Raw genomic sequence first — 24333 nt, 5'->3', positions numbered from 1 at the left:
GAGGCAGCAGAGGTAAGAGCACAAATTACATTGGCAGTCAGTTGATAAAGATGAACAAGCGTTCCTTGAAGCTGAGTCGGTTTATGAATCTGGTTTTCTCTATGCTGAAACACAAGGGACACAAGTGGCGCTGTGGGTTAAACCACAGAGCCTAGGACTTGCCGATCAGAAGGTTGGTGGTTCGAATCCTTGCCACAGGGTGAGCTCCCGTTGCTCGGTCCCTGCTCCTGCCAACCTAGCAGTTCGAAAGCACGTCAAAGTGCAAGGAGATAAATGGGTTTCCGTGCACTGCTCTGGTTCGCCAGAAGCGGCTTAGTCATGCTGGCCACATGACCCGGAAGCTGTATGCCGGCTCCCTTGGCCAACAAAGCAGGATGAGCGCTGCAACCCCAGAGTTGGCCACGACTGGACCAAATGGTCAGGGGTCTCTTTATCTTTACCTGTGCTGAAACACAGTTTTTTTGTGTGTTTGAGGTGTCTTTAGTTATTTTCCCATGTCACTCTGTACATTCTTGGTTCTCTTTCTTCCCTTAGAGACCATTGCTTCTTTTCATACTGACTGTGAACACAATTAGATGGTTATTGTTTTAACTTTGGTTTTAACAATTCAGCCCTGACCGTGGGTCCTGCTGGCTAGGGCTGATGGGAGTTGCAGTCCAAAAACAACTGGAGGCCTCTAAGTTTGGGAAACCCTGGTCTACTCTGGCCCCCTGCGATGCAGGAATCTCAGCTAAAGCATCCATGACAGATGGCCATCCAATCTTTGCTTAAAATCTTCTCAGGAAGGAGAGTCCACAACCTCCCGAGGGAGACCGTTCTACTCTCAAACAGCCCTTACTGTCAGAAAGTTCTTCTGTATGTTTAGTCAGAATCTCCTTTCTTGTAACTTGGAGTCATGGGTTCGAGTCCTGCCCTCCGGAACGGGAGAAAACAAGCTTGCTCCCTCTTCCATGTGACAGATATTTGAAGATGCCTATCATATCTCGGCTCATTCTCCTCTTTTCCAGGCTAAACATGCCCAGCTCCTTCAACCATTCCACATAAGGCATAGTTTATCTCAGGCATCCCCAAACTTGGCCCTCCAGCTGTTTTGGGACTACAATTACCACCATCCCTGACCACTGGTCCTGTTAGCTAGGGATCATGGGAGTTGTAGTCCCAAAACAGCTGGAGGGCCAAGTTTGGGGATGCCTGGTTTATCTATTTGCTTTTTTTAAAAAACACACACAATGTTTTATAGTGTGATGAATTTTGCGATAGGTCACTATGGAAATACTTTTATTAATACATAAAGAAATAGAGAGGGGTAATCATCTTCACTTCAGCCAATTTTGTGAAGCAGAAATAAATCTTCCAAGCTCTCTCAAGAGGAAATATAAAGCGCAGAACTTCAGTTCAACTAGCTGAAATGAGCTAGTTGAAATCCAAGCGCTTAATTAATTACCTCTTCGGGGACATAATGTCATACTTGCATTCCTTCTGCTGATGCTGCAGGGCAGGATTTTTCCAGCATGCCCAAGAATCATCTGTTCACTCCTAATTGTCTTCCAACTCTAGCAAGATTACAATTAGCAGCCCTTTTCCCAAGGATGTCGTTGTCAGGAGTGTGTGCAGGAGCCGGGCCCTGTGACCAGTAGGACTTTGCAGGACTGGGGCCTTCCTAAGTTTGTTCTGAGGAGGCAAGGCGCGGCCACACAGGTGAGGCCGATTGGTTACTCACAGCACCTGGTGGCAAGAGCCGGGAAGGGATATAAGGTCAGCATTTCCCTTCGGCTCTTTGCCACAGCAACACGTTCCCTGCCTTGCTGCGTTTGACTCCTTGACTCCTTGCTTCTTGATCCTCGGACCCCTGACTTCGTGACTCCTTGCTTCCTGATCCTCGGACCATAGCTGTCAACCTTCCCTTTTTTTGCGAGAAATTCCCTTAGTCCAGCACTGTTTCCCCCTGCTTCCCACTGCTATCCTGGATTGTTAGATATCCCGTAGACTGTCCCCAGGACAGGTAAGGCTGCTGGTCCCTTATTTTTGAGGCTGCTGGTCCCTTATTTTCAAATCTGAAAGTTGACTATGCCTCGGACCCCTGACTTCCTGATGCTTGGACCCTTGGCTCCTTGACTCCTGGCTTCTGCACTCCCGTTCCTGCTCCCACCCCGCCACCTTGTCCCCGGTCCCGATGTCCCCAGCCGGGACTTCGATCACCCGTGAACCAGACCGTGACAGTCGTTTAAAGTTGGTGTCAAGGATCACCTTGACTATAAGAAGAGAGAACACAGTACGGAGTGCTCATGCTCCGAATAACATTCGCCCACAGATACATGCTGTTCTAGGCAATTATAGTTTTATGTGAATATTTATTTGCAATCCTGGCAATGATTTAATTCCTCCCAGGTAATTCCTGCCGAGATTGCAGGGGTTGGACTATGTGACCCTTGCGATTCCTTCCAACGCTCTGATTGAGAACACTTCCTGCGTTGTATTCAGTAAGCTGTTTAAGAGAACTTCGGATCCTGGCAGCAGATGCTACTGGCATTGCTCACCTTTTCGTGGGCAGAGAGTTGACTTCCACCTATCTACATATTGGTTCAGTCATTCATTTCTACCTGTTGTTTTATCCAAAGAGACTACAAACATTTTTGTACTGTACTGCGGTTCCTCCTCAGGGCAGTGGAGTTCACAATTTATAAAGACAACGTTTAGCTTTACTTTCTGAGTCATTTACAGATAGGTAGCCGTGTTGGTCTGCCATAGTCAAAACAAAACAAATTCCTTCCAGTAGCACCTTAAAGACCAACTAAGTCAGTTCTTGGTATGAGCTTTCGTGTGCATGGTATGAGCTTTTCGTGTGCATGTGTGTATCTGAAGAAGTGTGCATGCACACGAAAGCTCATACCAAGAACTGACTTAGTTGGTCTTTAAGGTGCTACTGGAAGGAATTTGTTTCTGAGTCATGTGATGGCTTAGCGCGCTCTACTCTTGGTTAGGGTTGCCATATTTCAAAGAGTGAACGTCCGGACGCAAAAATTGTTGGGCATTTTAGGGCAAAGTTGTTGAGCTTTTTTTTTTATTGCAAAATCTGGAAAAAAGAAAGAAAGGAAGAAGTAGTAGTAGTTTTTGAGCTATTTTAAAGTAAATCCCCCCAAATCCACACTTCTGACATGGTTTGCCATTTTCCCGGACATTTAATTCCAGATGTATGACAACTCTGCCCTTGGGTTTAGGTCTCTCACTCTCTCTACCATTAATTGTTCACTGGGTGGAATCGGAAGTCCTTGACGAGACTTTCTTGCACAGTTTTCATATCTAATGTTCACCTATTATTATTATTATTATTATTATTATTATTATTATTATTATCTTCCATACATTGCTTTAACTTACCTTAAGCTCCTTCCACTACAGGGAAGTGACCCTATCTCAGTGGTGGAGCATATATTTTTATTTCTGGTTAAAAGTATTGGGTAGCCATAACTGGACAAATAATATGCATGACTTAGTCTGTGGAAGTTCTCTTATGTTCAAATCATAGAATTGTATAGTTGGAAGGGACCATGAGGGGCATCTAGTCCAACCCCCGCAATGCAGGCGCACTCCTCCCAAGACAGACGGATGCCAACAGATGCTTTGCCCAACGTGGGGCTGGAACTCTCGACGCTGAGATTAAGAGTCTCACGCTTTACGGATTGAGTTGATTGCTCCTTCGATAGGAAAAAAGCATATATTTGCATAATGCAACAGCAGTATTTGTTAGCTAAAGTGATATTTGCAATTTGTTCCTTCTACAAATGCGCTAGGGGATGTGGGTGGTGCTGCGGGTTAAACAACAGAGCCTAGGACTTGCCAGTCAGAAGGATGGCGGTTCGAATCCCCGCAACGAGGTGAGCTTCTGTTGCATTTGTTTCAGCCGTTTTGTCGAGGAAGGCCAGGGCGTTGGATCCTCTCCCGGTTTAGCTACTGTTTTCTTATCCTTTCGATAGAGTCTGATTACAGTGATGTCTTTTTTTTAGTATCGATGCTGTTTTGCAAGCGTGGCAAGGCTGAAGGTTGACCTAAAGCCAGTCGAAGTTTTATGGCGCGTTACCATAATAAGGGCCAAGAAGAATTGGCAAAGAAAGGGGGAGGAGCGGGGAGCAATTAAATAAATTGCAATGCGGACAGACCACTGGGAGATCAATGCATAGTAATCACATATTTCACCTGGGCTCGGCGAAGTTGATCGGAAATCATTGCAGCTGTCGGCGACCGTCTTGTGGTTCCAATTATTCTTACATGGTAGACATCAGGGGTAGAAAATTTCTGCAGTGAAGCAAGTCTAAAAGGAAGTCAGCATAATCTTGGCCCAAAACATTTGGAACAGTGGTATGTTTTGGTGTGATAGACTATAAGGTGGCATGCAAAGACTATCGTCCCCAAAATCCATCCGTTGAATTCTACCAACAGGCTGTAGCAGATGTGTTTGCTTGTTTTAGCACCTAGCTGGCAAAGTGCTACTTCCCCTCCCCTCATCTCAAGGATAAACACAGAGCTGCAAAATGGTCTTAAGGCTACTAAAGGTAAAAGACCCCTGACAGTTAAGTCCAGTTGCAAACGACTCTGGGGTTGCGGCGCTCATCTCGTTTTACTGGCCGAGGGAGCCGACGTTTGTTCACAGACAGTTTTTCCGGGTCATGTGGCCAGCAGAACTAAGCTGCTTCTGGCGAAACCAGAGCAGCGCACGGAAACGTCGTTTGCCTTCCCACCACAGTGGTACCTATTTATCTACTTGCACTTTGACGTGCTTTCGAATTGCTAGGTTGGCAGGAGCTGGGACTGAGCAACAGGAGCTCACCTCGTCGCGGAGATTCGAACCTCCAACCTTCTGATCGGCAAGCCCAAGAGGCTCAGTGGTTTAGACCACAGCGCCACCCGCATCTTAAGGATACTAGAGGTACCTATAAAACGACCCATCTGGCTTCTGTGGCTTGAGATCAGTGACTCACAGATGCAGATCAGAGCTCAGATTCTGAATACACAGGCCTTGTTTTAAAAATGGTAGCCCTTTCCTTCCCCTCCCCCCTTTTATTTTATTTTTTAAAAGACTGATTAAACGTTAAACTTGCCTTCTCCGACACACGCGAAGTCAGACCACACATTTCTGCTGCAAAATTGTTCAGATATGCTCAGTGATGGTACTGAATTATTCTAAATAACCAGAGAACTTCTTGTATCTCTAGCCTTGTTTGAGTGACACCGATTGCCAAGGCCATTTTAAAATATTTATTTGACCAGGCAGGCAATGGGGATGATGAGGTTAGACGCTCTCCCAGTATGGCCCACGGGAGGAGATTTGACAGCTAAATTGAGGACGGCTAGAGAATTCGTTGTGACACTCTCTTGAGGGATTTATAGCTCACTGAAATAATGAACTCGTGGGAGACAAAAAATAATGAAATCCCTTTCCAGGGCAAGTTCCAAATTTGGCGATTGCAACTTTTGTGTCCTTGCCTCATTTTTTTTTTTTAAATATATCTGTGAATGTCAATTTTTGGGTTCTAGATTCAGGTAGGTAGCTGTGTTGGTCTGACGCAGTCGAAATAAGTAAAACAATTTAAAAAATTGTCCAGTAGCATCTTGGAGACCAAGTAAGTTTGCTCTGGGTATAAGCTTTTCGTGTGCATGCACACGTCAGAACTTTTGGGTTGTGAGTGTGAGGGGTATTTCTTACAGGCTTTTTAAGTAAGGGTTTTTACTGATTTAAAGTCCAAGGACAGTCAAGTCCAAAGATTGTCAAGTCCAACGATCAGCGACGTAGCGTGGGTTGTCAGCACCCAGGGCAAGGCAAGTAATTTGCGCCCCTAACCCCTAACCTGCCTCTGCCAGCTTCTTCTTGCTGCTGCCTGGGCTGGGGTATTTATGGTAAGGTAGCCACGGTGGTGGCGGGTCCGTGTCAGGTGATCTGAGGCGAGTTGCCACTGGCGCTGCCGCCCAAACGACGCCGCTTGCCCGGAGGAGGAGGGCAGAGAGGCGAGGAAAATGCAACATGGCCCAGCAGCTGCAGCAGCAGCGGCGGTGGCGGGGCTGTGAGGAGGGGCTGCCTGGCACGCCCTCCGTGTCCAGCGCTGAGAGCCGCTGCCTGCTGGACGCCTTCAGCCCGGATGCGCGCACAGCTCGTCGGTTCCGCGAGACATGGGGCTCTGCTACAGCCTGTGCCCGAGGCTCTTCGGTGACTCCGGAGGCGGCGAGCGCGCCCCCCCAGATGTTGCGCCTGTTGCGGCCGGCCCCTCCTGCACCCCCCCCCACGCTATGCCACTGCCAACGATTACAACATACAGTTTCTGTTGGCAATGCCATTTCATACTGATATCTTCCTTCTGCATCATCCTGTCTTAAAAGTGTAACAAATGAACTTGCCTTCGCATTCATTTGTTTGTTACACTTTTCCTTTGACTATCCTTGGACTTTACGACAATAAAAACATATAGAAGGCTAATAGCAATATGATATGTTATTGCCACCACAAACTGTGCTTTGTAATTTTTTGATACGACGATTACAGTTTTATTATATATAATGTTATGTTACTTTACAGCCAGTTACATGTGTGCTGTGGTATTCTGAACATGATTTGCGTAATGAGGCAATTGTGGTGTGTGTCAAATCTGCAGAGAGCCCAGCTTGGGACAGAGTTATTTGCAAAAATGGGCTGCTTGCTGGAGCAATGTCTTGGCAGCTCAGCCTCAACACATCTGTGAAGGAGACAGGTCAGTGAGATTGGCAGAGTGCCACCAATGTTTCATGGTTCAGAAATGGGCGGGGCTTTAGTGCTAATCCAAAGCTTCCCACAAGGAAGGAAATGAAATTGGTGAAAACTAGGAACATCATTATTCCTCACCTCTGGGGGGTAAAAGGCTTTCTTTCAAACATTCCCCCAGGTGTGAATGAGAAGACATCATTGGTTGGTGATAGTACATCTTTGTGGTTTAGGGAGCTTATGTATGTTTTGTGCAGTTAATAAAAGTCTAGACAGGATCCAAGCGAAGCTATTGTGAGGCTTTGAAAAGGTGTCTAGGTTTCTTCATCAGAATTAAAAACACTGTCTGGTTATTGGTATTTTTTGTATTCCTTCCAGCTAGGAAACAGAAAGATTTTCAACCCTTCATAGCACATGATATGAATAACCCCATAAATATGTAGATATTCATAATGTGCTGTTCTGTTGCTTCAATGCAACCCCACTTTTATGAGTTACTGTGTTTGCTACAATGCCTACATATTTGCTGCATCCCAATTATTTGTTGCATTTTAAAAAATAGGTTTTGCAAAAAGAAACCTGTGTGGTCGGGAACCAGGAAGGAAAAAAGCAGTGTTGTTTTCCATGGGACTTCCTTAGGAATTGAATTGCACAGTAAATGTTCTCAGAATCACAATCTCTGTTGGTTTGCTGTTTATGCTGGGGGATCCAGTTCTGTTTTCCTGAGAATGCAAAGTCGCCTGAAGGAAATGGGCGTCAGGCTGGTCTCTTTATTGTCAGGAAGCAATAACGACTCTTTGGCAGATAAAAATGCAAACATTTTGGAAAGCAGAGGCTTTAAAGGCCTTTGGTTTGTAATTATCTAGCAGTAAAAGACTGTTGCAATTAGATTTGGAAATGACAGAGTAGGGTTTCTTTTCTTTTTCCCCTCCAATGCATGCTTTCCTTCCATGTTTTGGTTCCACTGGGCTTCATTTCTGCTTATAAATGTACAGGAAAGAGATTGGTTGCCCTGGTCTTTGCCTTTGCCTTTGCAGAATAAAGTCTGCTGACGGCTATCTCTGCAACAAAACATTAATTCAAGGGAAAACGTGTTAATCGTGTGCAGAGAATGTGCATTTATTGTACAGGAAACGGACAGTGTGGGAAGATCCCATAAAATATTAAGGCATTACTGCATAATCTGTAAAAGTCCCCTATGATACTGGCCAAGTAACGATGGCATGCAAAATATAGGGTACAATATACGTATATCAGGTCCATCAGTTTAAATGGGCCTCCACTGGATGCAACCACTCAGGCAGAGGGTATTTTCGTTGCAGGAATACATTTGAGCCAATACAACTTAGGGTTCTTTGTCCATATTTTCAAAGTGAGGGGTGATTCCCAAAAAAATACCCTTGGTCTGTTAGGTCAAACAGTATTGGGCAGTACAACTCATGGAAATTCCAGGAATAGAAAAGCAGTTCAAAAAGTCCTTTTCAATACATGGCCTGCTTTGCAGCCGAGAAAAGCAAATTTGAAAATATCCAATAAAATAAAATCCAGTTAAGCCACTGAAATGTAACAGTATAACATGCAAACAATTACTAAGACTTCAGAAACCATATGAAAAGTTCCCAGAATCAGTGACAAGGCTTTCCTTTTTCTTAACAGATTGTTTTCCCATTCCTCACCCCTTGAAGATGTTTCTTGCTTTGCTGGCCATAAATTCTCTGTACCTGGCATAGCTGTCAAGCGTCTCTTATTTGGAGGGACAGTCCCTTATCCCAGCACCATGTCCCCTTATTGATGGATGTCCCTTAAATTTCCCGGGTTTCAAAGGAAGCAGCTCCTCTCCCTCCCTCCCTGTCGGCCAGGGAGGAGGGAGGCTCCAACTGTGTTGCTTGGCTGCCTGGCTCGCCCCCCCTCCGGCCTCCTCTCGCCACCCTCGGCCCCCGGGAACCCCTCCCTGCCAGGACTGGAGGGAGCCTCGGGCCCTTCCACCACCATCCTCCTCGCAGCCGCCGAGTTGAGCGTCTCTGCCTGGGGCCTCACCTCTGCCCGTCACCGCTGCTCCCGCTAGGCCGTACTGCGGCTGTGCCGCCGAAGGACCCGAATGAGATGGGCAGCCTGGCATGGTCTATGAATTGATGAGGAGCCTTGAGAGGAGAGCGAGGGCAACCATAGAGAAAGCAGTTCAGAGAGAGGAGGAAGAGGAGGAGCCGGAGGCGCGGGCAGGTGTTCCAAGGGCTACAAGGGAAGGACCGCAAGCGCTTCTCCCATAGATTTGTAGTGGTAGACTATCATAGATGGTCTGATCTGCGGGTTTACTTCGGGCGCTATTTCCCCCCCCCCCTCCTCCCAGGTGGGGACCTGATGGAACTGAGAGCTGCAGATGGAGCACGAGAGAAAAGATACAGAACTGCAGCAGCATCTTCGTAGCTTGGACTTCGTTTTGCGCGAAAAGTGGTTGCTGCTTGTAGTTATTTAATTGCAGTGTTTCATCGGCTGGTGTCTTAAGCAGCAACCTCTGGAAACAAAGGACTAAAAACCGGTGCTGCTCTCCAAAATTATCTGGTCCCTTTTAACTGGTTGACTAAAATCCCTTATTTTGGCTGCTGGTCCCTTATTTTCAAGGCTGCTGGTCCCTTATTTTCAAATCTGTAAGTTGACAGCTATGGTACCTGGTAGGCTTTGGAGAGAGCATGTGTTAAACATATCTGAGACATAACGGTGTACATCTAATTCTTGAACTCCTTTCTCCCGTCCTCCCTCTCTATTTCTGTGTTTTTAGGAGGAAGGGCAACGATGGTATTTATATTTGTGTAGCTTAATGTGCATGCACATTGAGCTTCATGTAGCCAGCTGTATGTAAGGGAAGAACACAGTTACTCTATAAAAAAGAATTACAGGCCGGCAATTGCTCTGACCTTCAGTTATTCCAAATTTTCAAATTCTTGGGCAATGTGCTTGGTGCATTTTCTTTCTTTTATTATAATGCAAAGTACATGGCCTTGGCTGCCAAGTTCTGATCCCTGCTTAAACTTGTTGGTGCATATGCAAACCCTGATCCATTAGTGCTTTGAATGCCCAAGAATAGGCAGCACCTAGAAAAGTGACTATTTTAAAATAGCACAGGTGGTTTAAAAAATGTTTGTGGTTTTAGCTTGAGGCTTTTCAGGTGCTATGGACTAGCTAGAAATAATTTCAAATGACTTCTGCTTGCATGATTATCTCTCTCCCCCCCCCCTTTCTTAATAAGGCATGGTAAAAGAGGGAAAGGAAATTGCAGAGAAGTTGGAACACCTTAGCTTCAGAAAATGTAGGACAGATCTCTGTCATGCAGTGGTGTAGCGTGGGTTGTCAGCACCCAGGGCAAGGCAAGTAATTTGTGCTCCCTAACCCATGGATTTACACCCCCTAACCCTAACCCCCAGTTGTTGCGCCCGGTGTGGCTGCCCCCCCCCTGCACCCCCCATGCTACACCACTGCTGTCATGTCCTCAAAAAGGGAATCTGAGGAACTGTGGCAAATAGTGGGAATGAGGCCAAGTTCGATGCAATAGGGACAGATTGCAAACTGGAACGCTTACTTCCGGGTTTGCAGTGTTTGGGTTCCCAGTTGTTTGAGTACCAAGGTGTTTGCGAACCAAGGTACCACTGTACTGAGAAACAAATTTGCCCATCTCCTGCTGTGCTCCAGATGTCAAGCTTTGCCCCAAGGGATAACATATATCTGCGTTAACAGAGCTACTGTACGAATCGCCTTGTGAAAATCTGCTTTGAAAGGGGGCTTTTCAAGAGAGAGATGTGGGCAGCGCAAATGAAGGACTGCGCGAGTTGACAGCGGCTCTCTGTGCTTTAAGGCAATTAGAGCTGCTTTTCACAGTCCTTTGCTGAGCTGGTGTTTATCACAGCTGACGGCATATAATTTCTCCATTAGAGGTGAGGGCGCTCTGTGATTTGGTAAAGAAAACTGAATGAATGAAACGCCCTTCTCCGTAACGGAAAAACGATGGATGGATCAGGATAATAATCCATACCAAAAAAATAATAATGTAATGAGTCCTCAGGGTGTCTTTAGAAGTTGATCTTAATTTATGCTAACTTCATAACATCAGCTTTTCTTGGGTTGTTGTTTTTATTTTGGTTATATATTTTGTGGTTTTATATTTTGCTTTTGTTCTGTGAACCTCCCTGAGATCTCTGGGTATACGGCAGTATATAAAATAATAATAATAATAATAATAATAATATCATCACAAGGGTTTCCCAGTGGTGGTCCCGTGGTTCCCAATGTGGGGCACACGCTCCACAGGGGGACAATTTCATTTTTAAGGGGGGCGCTTTGGAAGCTTGTTCAGACCAAGTTAATGGCCTTTTAGGCTTCTTCCACATGAATAGGAGTTCACTTTTTGAAAAATAATTATTATTTGTCATGGGGGGAGGGGCATCAGGATTTTAGAGATGCTTAGGTGGGGCATAACCAAAAAAAAAAGGTTGGGAACCACTGCTTTGGACCCAGGTCTTATGCCCCACCCAGGGGTGAAACTAGGCTTCATTTCACCCAGGTCAAAGACCCAATTTGGCACCTTAATGCACATTTGCATAAACACACACACAGGGTGGGAGCCTCGATGGCGCCCGTCTTGAGGTTTCACCCGAGGCAAAAAACCTGACTAGCCCCCCACCGTAGCCATGGCTATGTCCTCACTCTTTAGAAAGCCATGGGCATTCTTCTTTGGCGATGACTTGTAGCCGAGTAAGATTGTCTTCCATAAACACGGATTTAACAATGAGTCCGTAAGTGGTTGTGGAGGCCAATTCTGGATCCACACATCCTTCCACAGTGGGGACATTGGTTTCTGGGCGGTCAATTGTCTTTTACAACCGCTAGGTGATGACCCCACTCGGCGCGGTAATCCAGTCAGGGGAAAAGGGAGGCAGGCTTTTTTTTAGGGCACCTTTTCTAGCCCCTTCCCCTTTTCGGGGTGAGCAGAGTGGATCCTAAAAAGGGCTGCTCAGTCATGGATACAGCTGCTGACCTTCTCAACTGCCTTGTTCCTTGAGTCAGAACGACTGAATCTGTATCCACCGCCCATGTGCCGGTTCATGACTAGGGGCTTCCAGATTTCACGATCCTGGCCCTGTTACCATTTGCCGATCGCCATGGGACTTTTGGGGTTTGGGTTGGGTTTTTGGAAGACGCCTCTGCATGAATTTGTTTTATGTGCGTAGATCACTGCACGCTGACCAACATTACTTTAGTTGTGAAGGACACATTCCATTTTCTTCGCCCTTGTCCAGCCTAGTTCCATGGCAGCGCTCCTGCTTGTCTCAAGCATTAGGTTGCTTCAGAGCTCTCCAACACTAGTAAACCAGAGGTTAAACCACACAAAGAGCACGGGAACTGTGTATCACAATATGCACAAGGGCAGCACTCTCTGATTTTCTAGGACCTGCCTATGGCCCATTCCCAGAAACTCACAACCACTGCTAAACTGGTTGTGTGTGTTGTTTACCACGCTGAACATTCCATTTTGCGCATTGTGCCTGGAGAGCAATTAAAGCCCCATCCATAATGTGTACATCAGCTCTTAAGACATCTGTGGAACATTGAAACTTTACTTTCTGCCCACCCTCTAGATCAGGGGTCAGCAAACTTTTTCAGCAGGGAGCCGGTCCACTGTCCCGGATTAAGGATGGATGGCGGTTAACAGATTGAGGTTGAATCCTGACAAGACAGAAGTAATGTTTTTCGGGAACAGGAGGCGGGCAGGTGTGGAAGACTTCCTGGTCCTGAATGGGGTAACTGTGCCCCTGAAGGACCAGGTGCGCAGCCTGGGAGTCATTCTTGACTCACAGCTGTCCATGGAGGCGCAGGTCAATTCTGTGTCCAGGGCAGCTGTTTATCAGCTCCATCTGGTACGCAGGCTGAGACCCTACCTGCCCGCGGACTGTCTCACCAGAGTGGTGCATGCTCTGGTTATCTCTCGCTTGGACTACTGCAATGCGCTCTATGTGGGGCTACCTTTGAAGGTGACCCGGAAACTACAATTAATCCAGAATGCGGCAGCTAGACTGGTGACTGGGAGCGGCCGCCGAGACCATATAACACCGGTCTTGAAAGACCTACACTGGCTCCCAGTACGTTTCCAAGCACAATTCGAAGTGTTGCGCTGACCTTTAAAGCCCTAAACGGCCTCGGCCCAGTATACCTGAAGGAGCGTCTCCACCCCCATTGCTCAGCCTGGACACTGAGATCCAGCCCCGAGGGCCTTCTGACAGTTCCCTTACTGTGTGAAGTGAGGTTACAGGGAACCAAGCAGAGGGCCTTCTCGGTGGTGGCACCCACCCTGTGGAACGTCCTCCCATCAGATGGCAAGGAAATAAACAACTATATGACTTTTAGGAGACCATTGAAGGCAGCCCTGTTTAGGGAAGCTTTTAATGTTTAATAAGTTATTGTATTTTAGTGTTTTGTTAGAAGCCGCCCAGAGTGGCTGGGGGGACCCAGCCAGATGGGCGGGGTATAAATAATAAATAAATTATCTTATTGTATCTTATCTTATCTCAGACCTTGTGGGGAGCCGGACTGAATTCCTGTGCCCCACAAATAACCCAGAGATGCATTTTAAATAAAAGGACACATTCTACTCATGTAAAAATACGCCTATTCCTGGACTGTCGGCAGGCTGGATTTAGAAGGCAATTGGGCCAGATCCAGCCCCTGGGCCTTCGTTTGCCTACCCATGCTTTAGATTTTTGTCCATCCTAGAAAAGGTCCGGACTTGTACAAACGCATGCGTACACGTGGGCAACTCAGTACAGGAGTTATTGTGGCAGCGTGAATGGGATTCAGCTTGCATGAGCTCTCCAGCCGTAGGGCTGGAAGTTGGACCAGATCAGCTTCAGGTTCTTTCCAGGCCTGCCACCACATCTGCGAGGATGATATTTTAGGAGCCTGAAGTGCGTGGCTGGAAAGCTCGCAAATCTGTTATGTAATAACTTGGCAATTTGTAAAGGGGGGGGTGGAATATAGCTGGAGCCCCCCAGGATTGTAAACTCCAGGTTAACTGAATTTTTCTGTCATTCTCCTTTGTTCAGAGACTGGATCTTGGCTGAGTCAGTAGTGCTGCTTGAACTACAGCCAGATACTTCATCCAGGAGTAAATTCTTTTCTTCTATTTCAGCAAGTAGCTGCTAGCTCAGAAATTCCACCAAGCATCTTTTCTTCTCCTAATAATGATAGCAGCTCAGTGATCTAATTTAATGTCTTTATCCTTCTTTGTCTGCCCACTGTGCATGCTTTTGTTAAAATTGATCTCCACTGTCGGAGATTATCGTATAAGTTTTCATCTTCGTCTTCTTCTTTAGCCATTTTTAAGTCTTTTTTAAATCATGATTATTATTTTGCAACAACGCACCAGGAATTATTAAGTGCATATGGGCTATTTGCCAGTGTGGATTTTTAGCAATGGGAAGAATGGAGCCATTATGTTGTGAGACCTGCGGCACAGGGCAGTATACAAATTTAAATAACAATAATAACAATAAACAAATAAGTGGGTGTAGGAATGAAAATCACGGGAGACGAGCAGTGGGTGTCACGAGAGGCGTCTGCCGGGAAAGTCCCGGGAACTCTCTTTTATTGAATATTACAAACATTGCCACAGGTGTACTTGTGGCTGATTGGTTGATACAAACACAAAGAAACTTAATGCTGATTGGTTAACATACATACAAGGCGGGAACTACATGTGAGGGGTGGGAATTACATGTGAACATTAATCACCGGTAGATTAAAGGCTGGGAAACGAGGTTGGGACTAGACAAGCATGAAACCTCCTAATTAATAATAACTAAAGATTAACATAGCTATAGATGTGGTCAGCTATGCATGGAGTACAAGTCATCATGAACTTAAAGTAAACTGAGCGATGAGAGAATGTCTTGATGTTTGGAACAGGTTCGTACAGTGTGTGCAGAAACAGAGAAAAGATTATAAGCGAGAGTTCCCAGAATGCAAGAGAAAAGAAGCAATGCTTCCCATAAGGCCACAGTTATGTGTAGAAAGAGAACGATGCAATGCTTCCCTATAATGCAACAATTATGTGCAGAGGGAAAACTTCCCTTTAAGTGGGAAAGTGTAAATTACCCAAATATAAATTGTTTTGCTTTACTTATTTACTTGTCTTTATCTTGTATTTTATTCCGTGAACTACACTGAGATCTTATGATGAAGGACACTATACAAATCTAATAAATAAATAGACTGAAATCAAATCAATGTATGTAGGCTGTTCTGGAGAACTGGTTGTGCTTCGCGGCTGATTTACTTCTGAAGGAGCACTGTCCTTTGTTATAGAAGCAGTGTTCAAAACTAGCCAGATGCCAGGCGCATTTTGCGACTGGCGCAGGTCCAGTTGCGACCTCGTGGAGATCTCTGGGTGCCCAGTTGGCAAAGCCAGATCACCCTCCCTATACTTACAACAACCGCCAACATGACAGGGTGGGAGATCTCAACCTCCTCTCCTTTTCCGTTCCCAGGCGTGCCGTTCCCAAAGAACTTCCTTCAGATCTGCAAGAAGATCTTGTGCCGGCTCTTCCGGGTCTTTGTCCATGTCTACATCCACCACTTTGACCGCATTATCATCATGGGGGCCGAGGCCCACGTCAACACCTGTTACAAGCACTTTTATTATTTCGTGACGGAGCTCGCCCTCATAGACCGCAAGGAACTGGAGCCTTTGGTAAGTGTTTAGTGCTTTATTTATTTATTAGCTGCAGAGGGAAATGCAGAGCCAACAGGGGCAGCTGCTCCTTCCTTGGTCAAGGGTTTTGGTCAGGCCAGTCTTCCACTCAGCATGGACCTTGATTTCTCACCGGTGGCAGAAGTGAGAATGAGTCTCTCTTCAGTTCTGCAGTTCCAGGGCAGAATGAAGAAACCAAAGACCTGGTTTTGATGGCTTTCCAGATTGTGTTATCCTGCAGATCTCCTGGGCCAATAGAGCCCTACCAGTTTTCTGTCAGTTTCCTTGGGTGTATTTTGATGTGAAGGGAAGTGATGGCACTGACCCATGCCTCGGATGTAATTTCTGTTCCCCCAGGACTTGTAAGTCTTTCCAGAATTGGATTGATCATTCTGGGGAGTATCAAGATTGATTTTACATTCAATCCAGAAGGGTCCTGTTTGTCTCTCCACCCCTCCAATCCATCTGTGTAAGAAAGCTTGCACATCATATTGCTTAAGTACGGCATGAATAATTTCCCCCCTGTGAGCACACAGCAGTGTGTTGGCTTTTAACTGAATCCAGCTACAATTGCACAATCTACAGGTTGTAGTTGATTGCTTTGCTAAGTTTAATTAATGTAATGGAGTTGCATTTTGGGGGAGGAAGAAAAGTCAATCATAATAAAGAGCAAGGAGTGTTTCGAAAGCAGATTCTGGTTTTTCGTTGCCAAAGCAAGACGCTACCAAGCAGCTAACTTTTTATATTTGATTAAGAATATAAAGTAAACAAACGACTACATCACCTGTTTGTTGGACCTTCTAGCTATGTGGAAATCTGCACGTGGTTGCAAAGGGCCTGAGAATGTACACCCAAGTTTATGTACCCAACGCGTACTTTGAAACTTTATCTCAAGGTTCAGGGGGCATTGGGGGAGGGGGGAGGTATATTCAAGTCTAAACACCCACCAGACCTCATCCTCTGAGGCAAGCCATTTCGTGAGAGAGGCACATTGTCGCTCAAGTGCTGTGAAGTCTCAAAATATTAGTATTTGCGTAGTACAAGCCAGTTTTTTAAGAACGAAACTGTTCCAAGTGTGTCCCTCCATACCCATGAAACTGACCCGGCAAGGTTAATCTTTTTTATGCAATGCTAAATACTGCTCAATTATTAACTTGTCGCTCACTCATTTAGTCCTGGTTTTTCCCTTTTGTTTCTAAGAGGCTCTCCATCCCCTCCTAGAAAAAGACGGGAGAGAGAGAGAGAATAAAATAAAGAACAGGATTGTTGTCTCTATGGATTTCCACACTGATTTGTAGTATTAATTTAGGGGCAACCAGTGCAGTACTTTCCAGATGTTGTGTCATGCCTGATCATTGGCCATGCTGGCTGGGACTGGTGGGATTTGGAGTCCCATCAACATCTGGGGGACCCCACTTTGGCTATCCTGGTACTCTTTTCTGCTGCTAGATTGCATAGGCAAGATTCCTAGAACAGGAGCAGATATTCTGTGGGGCAACGCTGTAGAAAACAGAGGCCCCATAGTGAATTCTCTTCCTCGCTTGACTAACATTACTATCCTGATTTTCTTTTTCCTTAGGGGGAAACAGCCATGCATTATGATGTTACGAGTTTCTCTGCTCCCACCAGCACCATTTGACAGGATGTGAAGCAGAGAAACTTGACTTGATGTCAAGTCATGAGATGGGGAATCTGGGACGTTCCAGATATTGCAGGACTCCGACTCCCATCAGCTCCTTTGAGCCTGGCCAGTGGGGTCAAGGGAGCCGTGGTTCTGTCCTAAACATTTCTGAAGGAGGGAAGAGCTCCCCATGGGGACTCAGTTTTGGAAGCACTCCCAGAGCGCATGTGTGGCATCTGTTCTTTCCGTGGTGAGGCTTAAGGGTGGTGCAGAAAGAGCCCACCTTGAGAAAGAGCCCCATGTAAGTTTGAAAGGACTGTTTGAGAAGCTCCCATAACCTGGAGGCTCCGTAGCACTGAAAGCCTAATGAAAAGGATATCAGGACACATGAATCAGGTGCTCACGCAATTGGCAATTGGTCCTTGCATACTCCAGGTTCTCCCTTTTGGCTCTTATGGGCATAAGTTGCAGGAGCAGGAGGGAAACATCAGTGAATGGGAACTACTGAGAGTGCTCTGGGCTTCCAGGTCCAGGGAGAGCCTAAACAGAGGAAGCAGGGACCTATTCGGAGGGTGCATGAGAGTTCGCCCAGCGCATTGGAGCAGGGCTGGATTTAGGTTTGATGAGGCCCTAAGCTACTGAAGGAAATGGGGTGTCCAGCTGTCCTTTGTCACCAACAAATTGTCGCTGTTTTTTGTGTTGAATATATGCTATATTGATTGAGCTTGATTGAGAGAATTCTTTGAAAACTCTCTGAGTTTTTCTTACAGTCAAGGGGTATGTATAGTCTGTTAAGTAATCTCCACATCAAAGATATGTGTTGCATGGATGGAGGGGGACCATGTGATTATGGACGGGAGCTCGCAGGTAAAAGGAAGAGGTGGAAAATGCTAACAGGGGCATGGATCGATGGAGGAAGAGCATCATTGTGCTGAGAGTCTTACTGACCAGTTCTGCAAGGTTTTGGGGGCAGTGCTGCAGTTATAGCACATGAGCTGCGCACAACTTGAGCCTCAGCTCAGCCAGATACTGATTCTATGTTTATAAATAGGAGCAATCACCACATTTTGTGCTACCCACCTCCCTCAGTTGACGTGTGTGCTTGGAAGAATTTGGGGAAAGAAATATATCAAAAATAAAATATGCAAATACAAAGTCCATCGTAGTGTTGCGCAAGGAGAAATCTCCCAGCGTTCCCTCTAAATCTGTTTTGGAGCAGCATTTCCTTCAGACTTAGGGGTTGGTTCGTAGAGGTAATTCTACTGTAACTGCACTAATTCAGTTGAATATTGCTCAAAGTTTGGGACGCGGGTGGCGCTGTGGGTTAAACCACAGAGCCTAGGACTTGCCGATCGGAAGGTTGGTGGTTCAAATCCCCGCAACGGGGTGAGCTCCCATTGCTCGGTCCCTGCTCCTGCCAACCTAGCAGTTCAAAAGCACATCAAAGTGCAAGTAGATAAATAGGTTCCACTCCGGCGGGAAGGTAAACGCCGTTTCCGTGCACTGCTCTGGTTCGCCAGAAGCGGCTTAGTCATGCTGGCCACATGACCCAGAAGCTGTACGCTGGCTCCCTCAGCCAATAAAGCGAGGTGAGCGCCGCAACCTGAGTCGGTCATGACTGGACCTAATGGTCAGGGGTCCCTTTACCTTTACCTTTATTGCTCGAAGTATTTCTGCAGGGAATTGCAAAGAGCCACAGAGAGTGGCTGCTCCTGTTGCTATTAGGGAGTCACTTTTAGTCCCAGAGCCAAATGTCATTCTGGGCAAAGGTCCAGAGGTTGCGTGCCTGAGATGTGCATTTTACCTTCATACAGTAGGCTACTTTCTACACACACACACCCTCTATGTCAGGTGTGAGGTACTTTGGCTCTCTATATCTTGCTGAACTACAATTCCTGTCAGCCCCAGAAGCATGGTCAGTGGCCCTGGGTTTTGGGAGTTGTAGTTCAGCAACATCTAGAGAGCCAAAGTTTTTCTACACCCAATCTATATCGTCCATCCAGGCAAATGAGCAGCATTTCCTTCAGACTTTCGCGGGAATCTTCTCCATTAAATCTTCGTTGCCATGTTCGTAGATCTAAGGAGAGCTCGGTTCAGGTTGCAACAAGTATATAATTAAAAAGGGAACATTTTGCATTTCTTGATGGCTAAATACCAAGGCAGCTGCTTATTTCCGTGCACGTTGAAAATCTGTGCGCAGGTTTGCTTTGCCTCACGTCCATGTTGCTTTCATAATTAATTGGATGTTTAAATATGGGACTGTAATTTTGCAATGCTGGCATTTGGAATTATGTGAGTGTGTCGTGTTTGTTTTTCACTTAGCAAACGGCTTTGTGTTGGTGCCTTTGTTGATTGGCCTTTATGGGCATGGAATGATTTAAACGAGGAGGAAAAATCTGCTTCTGTTTTGAAATTGCAAACAAGCCCACAGAGTCTTTTCATTTGGGTCTGCGTAGGCTAACGGGTTTGCTTAAACCGTTGAGTCATCTTGTGCGCTGCAGCTTTTTAGTCTGCTTCCAATTCAGATGTTTCCAGCTGCAGAGCATCTGTTTCTCATGCAGAAGGCCCCATGTTAGACCCCTGGCAGCTTCAGGTGCGGCTGGGAGAGAACCCCCCGATTCTCTGGGGATGCCTTCTAGGAAGATGAGACTGCGGTAGATCAGGGGTCAGCAGACTTTTTCAGCAGGGGGACGGTCCACTGTCCCTCAGACCTTGTGGGGGGCCAAACTATATTTTGGAGGGGGGGAATGAATCCCTGCAACGGGGTGAGCTCCCGTTGCTTAGTCCCTGCTCCTGCCAACCTAGCAGTTTGAAAGCACATCAAAGTGCAAGTAGATAAATAGGTACCGCTCTGGCGGGAAGGTAAACAGCATTTCTGTGCGCTGCTCTGGTTCGCCAGAAGCGGCTTAGTCATGCTGGCTACATGACCTGTAAGCTGTACGCTGGCTCCCTCAGCCAGTAATGCAAGATGAGCGCCGCAACCCCAGAGTCGGCCACGGCTGGACCTAATGGTCAGGGGTCCCTTTACCTTTACAGCAAACTTTTTTAGCAGGGGGACGGTCCACTGTCCCTCAGACCTTGAAGAGGGCCAGACTATATTTTGGAAAGAAAAAACCCAGAGTTGCAATTTGAATAAAAGGACACATTCTACTCATGTAAAAACACCAGGCAAGCCCCACAAATAACCCAGAGATGCATTTTAAATAAAAGGACACATTCTACTCATGTAAAAACTCACTGATTCCTGGTCCGTCCGCAGGCCAGATTTAGAAGGCGATTGGGCTGGATCTGGCCCCCGGGCCTTGGTTTACCTACTCATGCTGTAGACCATGTGTGTCCCACATATGTGAGTTGCAACTAAAATGTGAGGAGGGTACCAGCTTGCGGAAGCCTAAGCTATGGCAAAATGCTGAGATATGAAGCCAGATGCTTTGGAGGACGGGATCAAGACCAACCCTTCGCACCTGAAGTGGTAGATGATGTTCCCCCATTTTATAGGCATAAAAACTACAGGGAAGACACTCATGTATCAGAATGACTTAGTGGTGAATGACAGCTTTGCTGTCTAGGTCATTTTTTAATCATCTTTAAAAAAAAAAAAGACTCACACCATTACACTTGGTTCCTAGGCAATGGTTGCGCAGGCAGAAAATTCATCTCATTCTGCATAAATCAGCTCTCAGAAGCTGTAAAAAAGAGGGGTACTTTGGTATGGCCGTTTAGTGCACTTGCAGCAAAGGGAGAGATGATAATTAATTAATTAAATTCCTGTACCTCCCTTTATCCCAAGATCAAAGAGCAGCTTACAAGATAAAAACACAAAATGCCTTACTATAGTAACAAAAAATAATAATACTCCCCCCCCTCCGAGTTTAAAAGACCATAGGTTAATTACTCAAACCTTTACAAACTCAAGGATTTAAGATGCCTACATGCGCTTCAGGTTACACACTCCTCTAACCCAGAAATAGTGCTTCAGGTTAAGAACTTTGCTTCAGGATGAGAACAGAAATCAGGCTCTGGCGGCACGGCAGCAGAAGGAGGCCCCATTAGCTAAAGTGGTGCTTCAGGTTAAGAACAGTTTCAGGTTAAGAACAGACCTCCGGAACGAATTAAGTACTTAACCTGAGGTACCACTGTACACCTGAGACAGCATTTGTTTAACCCAGATACAGAACCAGATAGGAATCTTATTTTGTGTGTGTTTATTTTCCCATTCAGAGCTGGGATAACCAGTTAGGAGTACTTTGATCATAAACATTTGAGCCTGGGACTGTCTGAGGACAGGATCTGGAGTGAGTGAGGCAAAAGCTATTTTGCAGGGCAGTGTTTTCCAGATATTCTGCTGTCTGTATTCCTGGGTATATCAGAACAGAGAAGCTCACAGAGGGTCATCTTTTAATGATTGGGAGAGAAGGCCGGGAGTGGTCCAAAAGTCGTTTTAGGGAGCAGATGTGTTTAATTTCAACATCCACATTCAGGATGCATCTGCACCTTTAAATCAAACAGGGAATTTGGAAAAGTGGGCAAGTAACCACCTGTAATTCATCTCTCTTTGGAAGGCTGTACCGTTAAAAATAGTCCCGCATCAATTTTCATCTCCCGGCCACAGCAATAGGCTTGGCGCCGCTTAGTGGCTAGAAGTCAAAATAACACAAACAGGAGCTGATGCTTGAATCTGTTTTGTCCATTTGAGAACCATCAGAAAGCAGGGGTCAGCAAGGTTTATCTTGCCTGGGCCGGATCAGTTCTGCGGAGATCCCTCCATGGGTCGGATCTCGATTTTCAACGTCTGCACAGGTGCGATTTTCGGCACCGCACTGCGCCGGTTTAGCGCGGTGGGCAACTCAGTTCGGGGGCAGCTCGTGGGCTGGTCAAACGACCTCTGCGGTCTGCTTCCGGCCCATGGGTCTTAGGTTGCTGACCTCTGATCAGAAAGTATCGTTCGGCAAGTCTGTCGACTATTCCTCAGAAATCCCGCACTCGGTCGCTTCCTATTTGCAGTAACAATTCCAGTTTTTGCACCGTCTGCAAATATGAACTGTGGAACTCCCCACCATAGCTGTCAACCGTCCCTTATTTGGCGGGAAAGTCCCTTATCCCAGTGCCGTGTCCCACTGCTGTCCCTTATTGATGATGTCCCTTAAATTTCCCGGGTTTCAAAGGAAGCAGCTCCTCTCCCTCCCTGCCTGCCGGCCAGGGAGGAGGAAGGCTCCAGCTGTGTTGGTTGGCTGCATTGCTCACCCAATAAGGAGTCTTAAGAACGACGGGGGTGGAGCTTGCATGCCTTGTGCCAATCAAATCGGCCGCGTTGCCTGGGGACTCGCCTTTGCTCAGCGCTTCCCAGTGGAGAGGTGATGGTGGTTTTCCTTGCTGCATCCCCTTTGCTGGGTTGCTATGCTGTGGGAACCATCGCTTGAGGCTTTGTTTGGCTGCTGGCTGGGCTTTCTGCCTTTGGCTTGGAGGGGCTCAGAAGTTGAACATACCTGTGACCGGAAAATCCCTTATTTTGGCTGCTGATCCCTTATTTTCGAGGCTGCTGGTCCCTTATTTTCGAATCTGTAAGTTGACAGCTGTGCTCCCCACAGAGACTTAACCCTGGCTTTTGACTCTTGATATGTGTCTTTTGAGGACCAGCTTGGTTTTATTAGTTTTTCTCCCCACTGCGTGGGGAAAGAATTAGGAGTCATATATTAATACCACTGTTACCTGTAAGAAGCAGCTCTGTGACCTTACATGCGTCCATTAGTATTGTGGTGGTTACAAGGCAAAATACATCATTTTCCCTGTTGTCCTAAGTCTTCAGACATTGTAAACCAGACCTGCGCAACTTGTAGATCCACTAAGCTAAGCTCAAGCCCACCAGCCATGGCATCAGAGAGTATTTGGCGACCGCTTTGTTTTTGAAGTCCTGTTCAAGCAGCAAATACAGGACATTTATTGGGCTGCTGCTGGCCTCAGCCGGTCCGTAGATGAGTAGTAGAGCAGGCAGAAGGTCTTAGGTATTATTCCCAGCATCTCCAGGCATGTCCGGGAATGTCCTCTGCCCGAGCCACAGACTAACTGGTTGTAGACATTATTACTGAGTTAGATGGACAGCCCAGTGATCAAACTTGCTTTATGGCAATTTCCCGTGTCCCTGCGCCTTTGTTCTGCACAGCCCTAGCCTAGCATACCCCTTCATGCATCACTGCCTTGCTGTGGCGAAGGGGCTTGACTCAGAGAAGCTATGAGCTATGCCACGCAAGGCCACCCAAGATGGACAGGTCATAGTGGAGAGTTTTGACCAAACGTGATCCACCTGGAGCAGGAACCGGCAAGCCACTCCAGTATCCCTGCCAAGAAAACTCCATGGACAAAGACAACGAAGACAGGAGTGCCTGGTGTGCTCTGGTCCATGGGGTCACGAAGAGTCGGACACGACTAAACAACAACAACAAAGCCTAGCATAAAGCCCTCTAAGAAATGGTGCCAATTCAAAAATGTCTCTTCCTTCCCAGCCTCAGCTGGGGAAATGCAGGTCACAACCAAGGCCCTAAAATTCACCCATTTAAGATTAGATTAGAAGCTGGCTTTTCATTTGAGTTCAAAGTGGGGAGTGCAAACAGCAAAATTCAAATTTTCTTTGTCTGACTTGTACAATACAGTTTTTTTATTGGCTGCTTGATATTTCTTTATTTGTTACCTATAGTTTATCCCACTTAAGGTGTATCCCATTCTATTGGCGATTTGACTGCAGTTCCATCAGCTGCTACTCCCTGATGGAAAACTAACTTCCAATGAGGGGTTACTGGCATATTAGGAATCCCATTGTATGATCTTGAACTGCTTTTTGCCTATCTGTGCAGCTAATTTCCTTGTTTTAAGGTAGAATGCAGAAGATTAGGAAATTAAGCAAGCCATTAGAGCTGTCAGAATGATAAAGGATAGCACACGAATTTGCTGGTTCCCAATACTGCCCTTGAAGATGGCAGAGAGAAGACAAACAGAGAATGTTATGAATGCAGTGGTACCTCAGGTTAAGTACTTAATTCGTTACAGAGGTCTATTCTTAACCTGAAACTGTTCTTAACCTGAAGCACCACTTTAGCTAATGGGGCCTCCTGCTGCTGCCGCGCTGCCAGAGCACGATTTGTGTTCTCATCCTGAAGCAAAGTTCTTAACCCAAGGTACTATTTCTGGGTTAACGGAGTCTGTAACCTGAAGCGTATGTAACCCGAGGTACCACTGTACAGGTGGTGACTATTTTAG

The 24333-nt window shown here is 46.2% G+C and overlaps 1 protein-coding gene and 1 long non-coding RNA gene across 5 annotated transcripts in view; one reads left to right on the top strand and one right to left on the bottom strand.

Annotated features, from left to right (window-relative positions):
* Window positions 1-24333, top strand: part of MOB3B (MOB kinase activator 3B) — a 101968-nt gene that overhangs the window by 72536 nt on the left and 5099 nt on the right. For all 4 annotated transcript variants that reach the window (XM_081845648.1, XM_081845645.1, XM_081845647.1 and 1 more), the window contains exon 3: window positions 15259-15461. In XM_081845648.1, the coding sequence (XP_081701774.1) occupies window positions 15259-15420 (162 nt within the window). In that variant the 3' untranslated portion in view covers window positions 15421-15461. The remainder of the gene's footprint in view (window positions 1-15258; window positions 15462-24333) is intronic.
* LOC309332775 lies at window positions 20959-24078 on the bottom strand. Its single transcript, XR_014152329.1, has 3 exons — window positions 23521-24078; window positions 21217-23244; window positions 20959-21019 (listed from the first exon to the last, which is right to left on the bottom strand). It is a non-coding gene; the product is annotated as an uncharacterized lncRNA (long non-coding RNA).

This window comes from Podarcis erhardii (assembly GCF_964252035.2).
Source record: "Podarcis erhardii genome assembly, chromosome: 17".
In the NCBI taxonomy this organism is placed as follows: domain Eukaryota; kingdom Metazoa; phylum Chordata; class Lepidosauria; order Squamata; family Lacertidae; genus Podarcis; species Podarcis erhardii.
Note: the sequence above shows the minus strand (reverse complement) of the source record. Positions and strands in the feature narration are given on the sequence as shown.